This window comes from Schistocerca americana, chromosome X, assembly GCF_021461395.2.
Source record: "Schistocerca americana isolate TAMUIC-IGC-003095 chromosome X, iqSchAmer2.1, whole genome shotgun sequence".
Lineage (NCBI taxonomy): Eukaryota > Metazoa > Arthropoda > Insecta > Orthoptera > Acrididae > Schistocerca > Schistocerca americana.
Genome location: NC_060130.1, coordinates 693,545,928 through 693,555,781, shown reverse-complemented (window position 1 = coordinate 693,555,781; position 9,854 = coordinate 693,545,928). Strand labels below are relative to the sequence as shown.

The following is a 9,854-nucleotide window of genomic DNA, read 5'->3' as shown; positions in this document are numbered from 1 at the left end:
TTCGTGATGACAAAGAGACTGACCTCCTGTGTGCAGGGCATATTGACCTCTACAGACTGGTTCGAACAAGACGGGGCAAGGCATCTATGGAAAGTTCTGTGACGAACGTGATGTCTTCTTTGTTCGAGTGTTCAGAGACAAGTCGAAGCAGATAATCGTCCTCTGGTTTGGACAGACAGGATTCCGTTCTCCCCACCCGCCATTGTGGCTTTAGAGCATTTCCAGACCAGCAGCTATAGGACTTCGAAAATTTACTGAAAATTCCAGTCATTTTTCCCGTCTGTAGGACAGTGCTTCTAATTCTGTTTGTGTACTTGTTCTAATTTTCCCGTCTGTGCTTAGGCCTCAGTGCGTTCTTCGAGAAGGATGGGAAACAACGTGCGTGACTCCAGCAGTAAATGTAAACTAAGCCCACTGACCATTCCAGAAAAGTGATGAACACTACAGCAGCTGTAGGACTGAGAAATTTTCTCTCTCTCTCTCTCTCTCTCTCTCTCTCTCTCACTCTCTCTCTCTCTCTCTCTGCCTCCCTCTTCGGCAGTCCTTCCAACAAGCAGAACTCGAACAGTGGTGAGTGTCCTGCTCTTACAGTTAAGGAGCGACATTAATTTCGACGTCCAAATAGCACCATTTTTGCGTGTAAAATCATGTATTACAGCTGATATATGTTTCAGTATCTGTTTTTCTCACAAAAGCGTGTGAAGCCACAGGGAGTTTTCACAAGTGTGCAGCGATCTTTTTGGAGTCTGTGTTCAAGTGTGGAGTATACATCGCAAAATTGAAGCAAACTACTGTGCAGCGATCTTTTTTCGAAAGTGTGTTCAGCGACATATTCGGTTGGATTTAGTAACACATGAAGGAGTCTATGCTCAAAGACAAGGCCATTTCCCACAAAAGGGCGCGAAGTGTCACAGGGATGGCACTACAAGTGTGCCGCGATCTTCGTTCGCGGTGGCGAGGTGGGTGGGTGGGTGGGTGGTGGGGGGGGAGGGAGGGGGCATTAGGTTAGTGGAGGTAGCCCAAGTTATCAATTTCCCCGCCAAAATTGGAACTTCCGCAACGATTTCATTCCGACATTGGTACTTCTATTGACCGCCACCAACTTATATCATCCATATTGAATATCTATGGCAACAATGCATCGGCGTTGCCCTCGTACTATTGTCAATATACCTTCTATATCTTCCAGTAAGTTTGGCTACGCAGACAATTGGGTCTTGGCAACAGAACATCAGAATTTTGAGGTCATGGAGACAACCTTGACATCTGACTTGGAGACAGTAAGTACATACTTTCGTAAATGGAGATTACAGCCAAATCCTACAAAACCGAAACTACATGTTTCCATCTCAATAAGAAATTAAAAAGCAAATAACTTGACGTTCGTCTCGAGGGATATCAGCTCCTATCTAATGAGCATCCGAAGTACTTTGGCGTCAGTTTGGACAGAGCGCTCATTTATAAATGACATCTGGAAAATACTGCAGGTAGACTTCAGACGAGGAATATTATTCTCCAGAAGCTGTGTGGCACTACTTGCGGTTCCTCGGCTGACACGCCACACACGTCGGTACTCGGACTGGTCTATTCGGCCGCGGAGTACTGCTCTCCGGTCTGAATGAACAGTGTTCACACCAAAAAAATCGACTCGCAGCTGAATAGCACGATGTGAATTGTCATCGGAACCGTGAGATCAACCTTAACATATTGGCTGCCAATTCTGAGACACATGCCACCTTCGGACCTACGTCGGAAGCATGCTCTTCTCCCAGAATACAGGAATATAACCAACAAAGCCCAGCTGCCTATACACTGCGACATGCGTGACCTGGAAAGAAACAGACATCGGTTAGACAACCAACAATGATAACAGCCTAGAGACTGCAAAGTATAAACTTTAATTCAATAAAGACCAGGAGGGAACAATAGCGAGAGGTGTGCCCTGAGCACTGTCAAGCCCTCCCCTGCATCACTGAGAGACCGCCAGGATATCAGCTACAGCGTAAATTGTGGTCATCCCTTAACGGAATACGCACAAATCACAGAAGACGTTCAGACACTCTTTACAAATGGGGAAAAACACCAACTCCCAACTGTGACTGCGGAGCTTACAGACAGACCATCCGCCACATCGTCCAACAGTGCGATATAAGAGCATACAGTGGCAAATTGGGTGATTGTCTGATGGTAATTGACGTCGCAAAAGAATTTATACATAATCTTGATGTTGGTATTTGATTGTGTTGCTCATTATCTGTATGGTTTATACTTCTTATATAGCGTATTTTAATGTTTCTTTTGTTCAAACTTTGTCTTTCTTTAAACGTTTGTATGAGGCATAAAATGATGAGCACTGCCATACGCTAAATAAATGCATGCCCGCGTACTTGCGATATCTGCCACTTATGTTTTTAAACATGACCTACATGGCCACAAAAATGAATAATTGTGGAACAATACACGTGAAAAGTGGTCAGGACTAGAATGCTACAAGCACCTACTAACTCAACCGATACCTTGAGTGCGAAAAACGAGATTCAGCATATTGACAAATAAGTCATGATACCGTGGCAGGTGCGAACACTCCCAATATGCAGTGGCCATGTATTGGAAGGGGAGTGGGTCTGTGTTTTCCCCTTCATCTGAGATAGTGGCCCAACAGCCCAGCAGTTGTATTTGAGTTTTCCCTCAAAGTAGAGTCTAGACGGAACAGAATATCAACCGAAAAGACAGTCTGAACTCAACAGATCGAATTAGAAAGTCAATTGCTTTTTGAGCTAGTGTCAATTTTCTTCGTGACCATGACAGGTATATCTATATTGTGGCGTGTCTATGGCGCGACAGCGACTGCATTGACCGTGACACTACGTCCAATACTAAATAGAGGCTCGTTGGTGGATAAGTATTTGTGTACCACTTGATACCGCCACTGGTAAAACAGTAAGGCTAAGATGAAACCACACTGTCTTCCAAGAAGTTCGCGGCGATGCCCATTCAACAGGCGTCACAGGCTCACTTCCCCACGCATTGACAAAGATATGGTAGTAATACACTGCTTCCATCGAGTATTAGCCTGCAAATAACTGACAGCAATATAAAATTCACTGGCATGTTTCAAAAGGAATTTTAATCGACGAGACGGAAGTATGCGAGCTGCGTGAAAGAGAGTAAACGCAGTCGCGCCGAACAAATAACAGACACTTTCCTTTGAATATCAGAAAGTCCCTAACCCCCAAAGGAACGCGCACGTGCAACCACTTCTTAATCCAAAAATGTGATGCTTCAATAAAAAACGACTAGACAGCCGTTTTACTTTCCTACCCATCATCGTGGCATGAAGAAAGATCTGAGCGACTGGGCGATGTAATACGCTCTGCACAAGACGCAGGTATTCAGGACCCGAATTTTCTGAAGCAAGTTAAGGGAACAACGTTCGCTTTTCAGGACTGTACCTCTATCTGTAGCCGGCCGGTGTGGCCGAGCGGTTCTAGGCGCTTCAGTCTGGAACCGCGCGACCGCTACGGTTCAGGTTCGAATCCTGCCTCGGGCATGGATGTGTGTGATGTCCTTAGGTTTGTTAGGATTAAGTATTTCTAAGTTCTAGGGGACAGATGACCTCAAATGTTAAGTCCCATAGTGCTCAGAGCCATTTGAACCATTTTATTAACTGTAACCAACTTCGAATTATGCGTAGCAATCTGGAGTGAAGGACGATCAGTTATGACTCCCAAAGATTAATACCTACCGACCACCGTCGTTCACAGATTGACACCATTATCAAAACATGCAGGCACCAAATAGAAGGTAAAAGACATCCAACGTAGCCTTGAGTAACATCGTCTTGTTAAAGTGCATTCATCCTTGTACCTGAGCGACGATGTTTCGAAGAAGGGTATCGAGCGATAGAACAGACGACATTGAAAGCGGACTTCCCTGCGGAGAACTACTACGGATATTAACTCGGGGTAACGACTGGCCATTGATAAGAAACGAATTATACAAGACTCTGCACTCATTAATTGTGACCCCAACAGCTTCGAAGAAAGCCAGAGAACCAGAAACAGAAGTAACAGCGTCTGCCAAAATGACATCACGACATTCAGCTAGCACGATCAGAATAGTACGACCAGGAATACAACTTTGATAGTCAGCAACAACTTGCTCCAGCAACGTAGATAACCGGCTGTTCACCGCCCTCGCCCGTATTATAATCAAAATTTAGTAAGGCAATATACTGAAGAGCCAAAGAAACTGGTACACCTGCCTAATATCCTTTAGGCCCCCCACGAAAACGTAGAAGTGCCGCAACACGAGGTAGCATGCGCTCTACTCATGTCTGAAGTAGTGCTGGGGGCTGGGATTGACACCATGAATCCTGCACAGCTGTCCATAAATCCTTAAGAGCACGACGGGGTGGAGGTCTCTTCCGAACAGCAAGTTACAAGGCATCCAAGATATGCTCAACAGTGTTCATGCCTGGGGATTTTGGTGGCCAGCAGAAGTGCTTAAAATCAATCAGAAGAGTGTTCCTGGAGCCACTCTGTAGCAATTCTGGGTGCGTGGTGTGTCGCATTGTACTGCTGGAATTGCGCAAGTCTGTCGGAATGTATAATGGTTCAAATGGTTCAAATGGCTCTGAGCACTATGGGACTTAACAGCTATGGTCATCAGTCCCCTAGAACTTAGAACTACTTAAACCTAACTAACCTAAGGACAGCACACAACACCCAGCCATCACGAGGCAGAGAAAATCCCTGACCCCGCCGGGAATCGAACCCGGGAACCCGGGCGTGGGTGTATAATGGACATGGATGGTTGCATGTGATCAGACGGGATAGTTACGTACGTGCCACCTGTCAGAGACGTATCTAGATGTATCAGCAGTACCATATCAGTCCAACTGCATGCGCGCCACTCCATTGCAGAGCCTCCACCAACTTAAACAGTCTCCTGCTGACATTCAAGGTCCATGGATTCATGAGGTCTCCATACCCATACACGTCCATCCGCCCAAATGCGAGGCGTAAAGCTTTGTGTCATGCTGTCATCAAGAGTACACTAGTGAGCCTTAGGCTCCGAAAGCCCATATCGATGTTTCGTTGAACGGTTCGCAATCTGTCACTTGTTGATCGCCCACCATTGAAATCTGCAGCAATTTGCGGAAAGGTAGCACTTTTGTCACGCTGAACGCTTCTCTTCAGTCGTCGTTGGTCCCGTTCTTGCAGTATATTTTTCCGGACGCAGCGATGTCGGAGATTTGTGTATTACCGCATTCCTGATTATCACGGAAGACTCGTGAACTGGTTATACGGGAAAATCCCAACTTCATCGCTACCTCGGAGATGTTGTGTCCCATGGCTCGTGCGGCGACTATAACATCACGTTCAAACTCACATCTTGATGAACTGCCATTGTAACAGCAGTAACCGATCTAATAACTGCGCCAGACACGTGTCTTACATAGGCGTTGCCGACCGCATTTTGGGTATTTACGCACCTCTGTATCTGAATACGCATGCCTATACAAGTTTCTTTGGCACTTCTTTGTTGGATGAAATTTATCAGTTTCTGCCTGACCAGAAGTTTTAGGAATTAACATAATTTTGCCAGTTTTAAACGGAAACAGAGCCTCCTACAAAACTTCGTTCTAACGCAATGCAGTAGAAGTAGTAGTAGTAGTAGTAGTAGTAATAGTAGTTGTAGCACCCAAAAAAGGACAAAAATGCTCATGAAACTTCCTTGTAAAGCCATCCAGTCCTGACGATTTACGTGAAGGCGATTGATAATAAGGTCATAGACACCGTCACACTGAAAAGCATCTGAAAACGCAGCACTACAAGCAGATGGAAGTCTACGATTCAGAGCCTGAATAAACAAATCGGATGACGTGTAGACAGAAACGGATACCTCATACAGCCCCCACACAGAACTGGTTTAGAGGACGCAATATGTACTGTGACGTCACAACACTGCCCCCTCAGCGATACAAGCACGTCGACGACGAGGCCGATTTCGAATCAGATGTTACAGGGAAGTAAATTCCTCCGCTACCAAGGAACGTGGTTTGCATCGCATTCTTAATCCTTTCATTTGACGATGCTTCAACCGTAACAAGCGCCTTTAGAAGCGTGACGTCTGCAGTCCACAGGGCAACCTGATGACCACTTCCATAAAGGTCACTTAAGAGAGAGTAGTAAAATTCTCGTGTCTTCCGAAATTCGCGTGGTGTATAATCAGTTATCGGAGCCTCGGCTTTGCCAGTTAAATCGGCCATTCGAAAATGGAGGCGTAACGCTCAATTGAACAGGGATTACAGTCCCACACTTCCAGGACGACTTCATCTAGATAAGGACACTGGAAGTGCGCCACATTCAGTATCCAAGCCGAGAGGAACAATTTCACCAATTGTGTGTATAACAGTCACTGCTGTAATCTGGGCAGCTGGCGGGGATGATATTGACAGCCAAAGTCTTATCACGCATCCAATCAGATAAAATCTGTCAAACCTACTGCCAGAAGTACCAGTAAAACAGGTAAACGGACAAAAGTCGGATAGTTACAGACCCATATATCTTGCAGTTTCTAGGAACGAACTAAATCTTTCAATTCCGGACACACTTAAGATCACCACCTAGCTGAATACTCGGTGGAGTTTCCCGTAACACATAAACCACCTCCTCCATATGAAATCTGGTACAGTCCAAACCGCGTCAGGTACCGGATGGAACATAAAGGACAGTCAAGGCCAAGTGAATATTATATTCCATTCCTCTACAGTCATGAAGAGCTTCGATCCCTCAATGGGAATTCCTACCATCTACTGAAAACAAGGCTGTCCCCTTGTAATATTCGGGAGCCACATTAAACACAGTGCAAAAACCAGGGAGAGAAAGATTAAACTGGTTCAAAAAACGGTTCAAATGGCTCTGAGCACTATGGGACTTAACATCCATGGTCATCAGTCCCCTAGAACTTAGAACTACTTAAACCTAACTAACGTAAGGACATCACACAACACCCAGTCATCACGAGGCAGAGAAAGATTAAACTGAACTTCTACAAATATGACAACTGCAAAGAATTCAGAGAAACTGCCGCAGTGACGCGAGCTGCAGTTCCGATTCCACCAGACTAACATATAAGGAAAGAAACGTACAAGCTTGCGTACTTTAACAACAGGAAACAAAACTCGATCTGCTGTAGCAATTAATTATGCCATCAGTGTGTGTCAAAGTCCATTGACGAGTCCGAGGGTGCCGGGGTGATTGTGGTGGTCGTGTGGGCGAAGGGGGGTGGGGGGGGTGGGAGAGCTTGCACACCCGTCTCTGCAATCTGTGTTTCTTTTTACGAGCCACCGCGGGCTCAGGTTGGAATCGTTGACTGCAGCGACTTCGAGGCAATACATCTGCAGTTGGGGATGTAGGCGGTGCTTTAGCATTAACTAAAGTAGGTGAGGACAAGGAGCCTCCGAAGCCCACTCCGCTGGATGAGATCCTTGCAGTTCAGATCGACGCACAAGAAAGTGGTCGGGCACCACATGTGGCTCGACAGGTAGGACTTCCTGACCAGTAACCACCTCCACGGAAGAAACAACAATAAGTGGTTCCGACGTCCCTTGAATGGATGACAAGAAAACAAGTAAATTTAGGTGTGCATCCAGTTGCTGCTGTTGAGTCGTTGGAAAACCAGAATGTTAAACGAATGTGCCACTCTTGGGTAGTTCCGGAGGAGTTACCTCAGCTGCGAGACAAACAGACCTCAGCAGCTGTTTTCGTTTCACTGACCCCATCACGAATGCAGGACCCAGCACTACGAGGTACATCAATCGACGAACTTACTTTAGGGAGGGGTGGGTGAGGAGTGAACAAATCCGATTCCTCAATGTTCTGAGTACGTCTGTTATGTTCAACTGCAGATATTGCCGGCTTGGCAACACCTATTTGAGGACCGTGCTGCATGCATAATGGTGGAAATTGGGGAGCAGTAAGCTGCTCGTGCCTCTATTGTTCCAGTACGCCCGTAGAAGACGTGGCATCAACCTCGTAAGCAGTAGAAACGAGATCAGCGAACGTCAATTTTCTACGCTGTTCAAATGAAGACTTCAGTACAAATATATGCTGCACGCAATTTGATCTAACGTAGCCATTTTCATTGCAGAGAAAGCACGTCCCACTTTATCACTAAAAGTTACATGAATGCGGTAACCACAGACCTGTAGATGAGAAGAAATGTTATGTTCGATTACCATCTCCGCTGGACGGAACATTGCAGCCGGTTTTGAGAGCAACCGTGTTCGCGTCCTATAATATCACCAAAACGGAGCAACACCTGAAACTGTCTTCAGCCTTCGGCGGGAGATTAAACGCTCTGACATTTGCATATTCCAGTTCCGCGTTAGCAAAAAGCACTATATTTATGAAACATATTTTTGAATATGTTACCCATTAGTAAATACTACAGTTCCAGATTGACGTTTATCCGAGGCAAGCCTATTAGATTTGGCTATAAGTTGTGGTCTCTTTGTGGAGCAAGTGGCTACTGTTTCAAATTTTATTTATACTGTGGAAAGGATCCAGAAGATACTGCTAGGGATGACCTACTATTGGGATCAAGAGTAGTCCTAAACATGTTGGACTGCATTGAAAAACCCGAGAATCATTGTGTGTACTTCTTCAGTTCTTCACCAGTAGAGATCTTATGATTCTTCTGAGAATTTTGGGTTTTCGAATAACTGGGACTGTCAGAGAGAATCGAGTAGGTGACTGTCCACTACTGAGCAGCAATGAACTGAAAAAGACAGTTCGAGGAAACTATGACTACCACTTCGACAGGAATGGTGAAGTCTTATTTCTTCGATGGCACGACAACACATGCGTTCAATTGATACAAATTTTTACTGAGTTCAACTTTAGGGAGCAGCTACGTGGTACAGTAGACAAGCAAGTAAGAAGACACAAGTGAAATAACCTGCCGGTTTGAAGTCGTATAACGCGTACATGAGAGGTGTTGACCACCATGACTGGTTACTTGGAAAAAGTGCGACGGTAATTAAAGTGAAAATATGGTACTGGGTTCTATTACACGTTTGCTGGAAACGGCCCTCGTAAATTCCTGACTCTTCTACAGTCTAGTACATGGGAAAAATGCACAGGATTTACTGGATTTCAGATGTGCTGTTACCGTTACATACTTGAAATTGGACACTGGAAGAGCGAATATTGGACGTCCAATGGAATACCCATCAAGTTAGTTGAGAGTGATACCAGACATCAGGTTTGATGGAATTGGTCTTATGATTGAGAAAAGAAGCACGCAAAGAAGACGTGTAAGAGCTAAATGCAACGGGAAACCAAAAACATATCATGTTAAATGCCCTGTAACACTGTGTGTGAAGTGTATTGTACCATTTCACAAGAAATAAATAGTTGAGACTAGAATACAGTTTAGTATGCTATACAATACTGTTAGATCCCAGTGTCCTATTTTCAGGACGGCCTTTATATCAGCGTGTATAAATATTCTTTGGCTATTTTTGTACTTATTGTGGTTCATGCATTATAATTCAAGAATAAAAAATTCAGTTTAAAAAAAAAATTATTTGGGACTTAATGGGTTAACATGGTCGCGTGTCTCCTACGTGACTTTTTGTTGTGACTGTGTTGTGACAGAAGCTTTATGAATATTGAGGTATAAATGCAGTTGACTGACTTTCATTTGGTCGCCCATGTGATGAACGATTAAATGTATTTTGTACAGAAATTTAAATTGTATATCAGAATTTCTTAACTATCTTAATGGACTAAAAATACCTTCATAAAACGTTTTATCATTGTTGAGAAAACAACTGCAGTGTC

The 9,854-nt window shown here is 44.6% G+C and overlaps 1 protein-coding gene across 1 annotated transcript; it reads left to right on the top strand.

The window, feature by feature from the left end:
- The first annotated feature begins 7,956 nt into the window (after nt 1-7,956).
- On the top strand, nt 7,957-8,961 carry LOC124556255 (piggyBac transposable element-derived protein 3-like). Its single transcript, XM_047130242.1, has 3 exons — nt 7,957-8,042; nt 8,449-8,614; nt 8,677-8,961. Exons 1-3 carry the CDS (start codon nt 7,957-7,959, stop codon nt 8,959-8,961), a joined length of 537 nt encoding a protein of 178 aa, XP_046986198.1.
- Nucleotides 8,962-9,854: the final 893 nt, after the last annotated feature.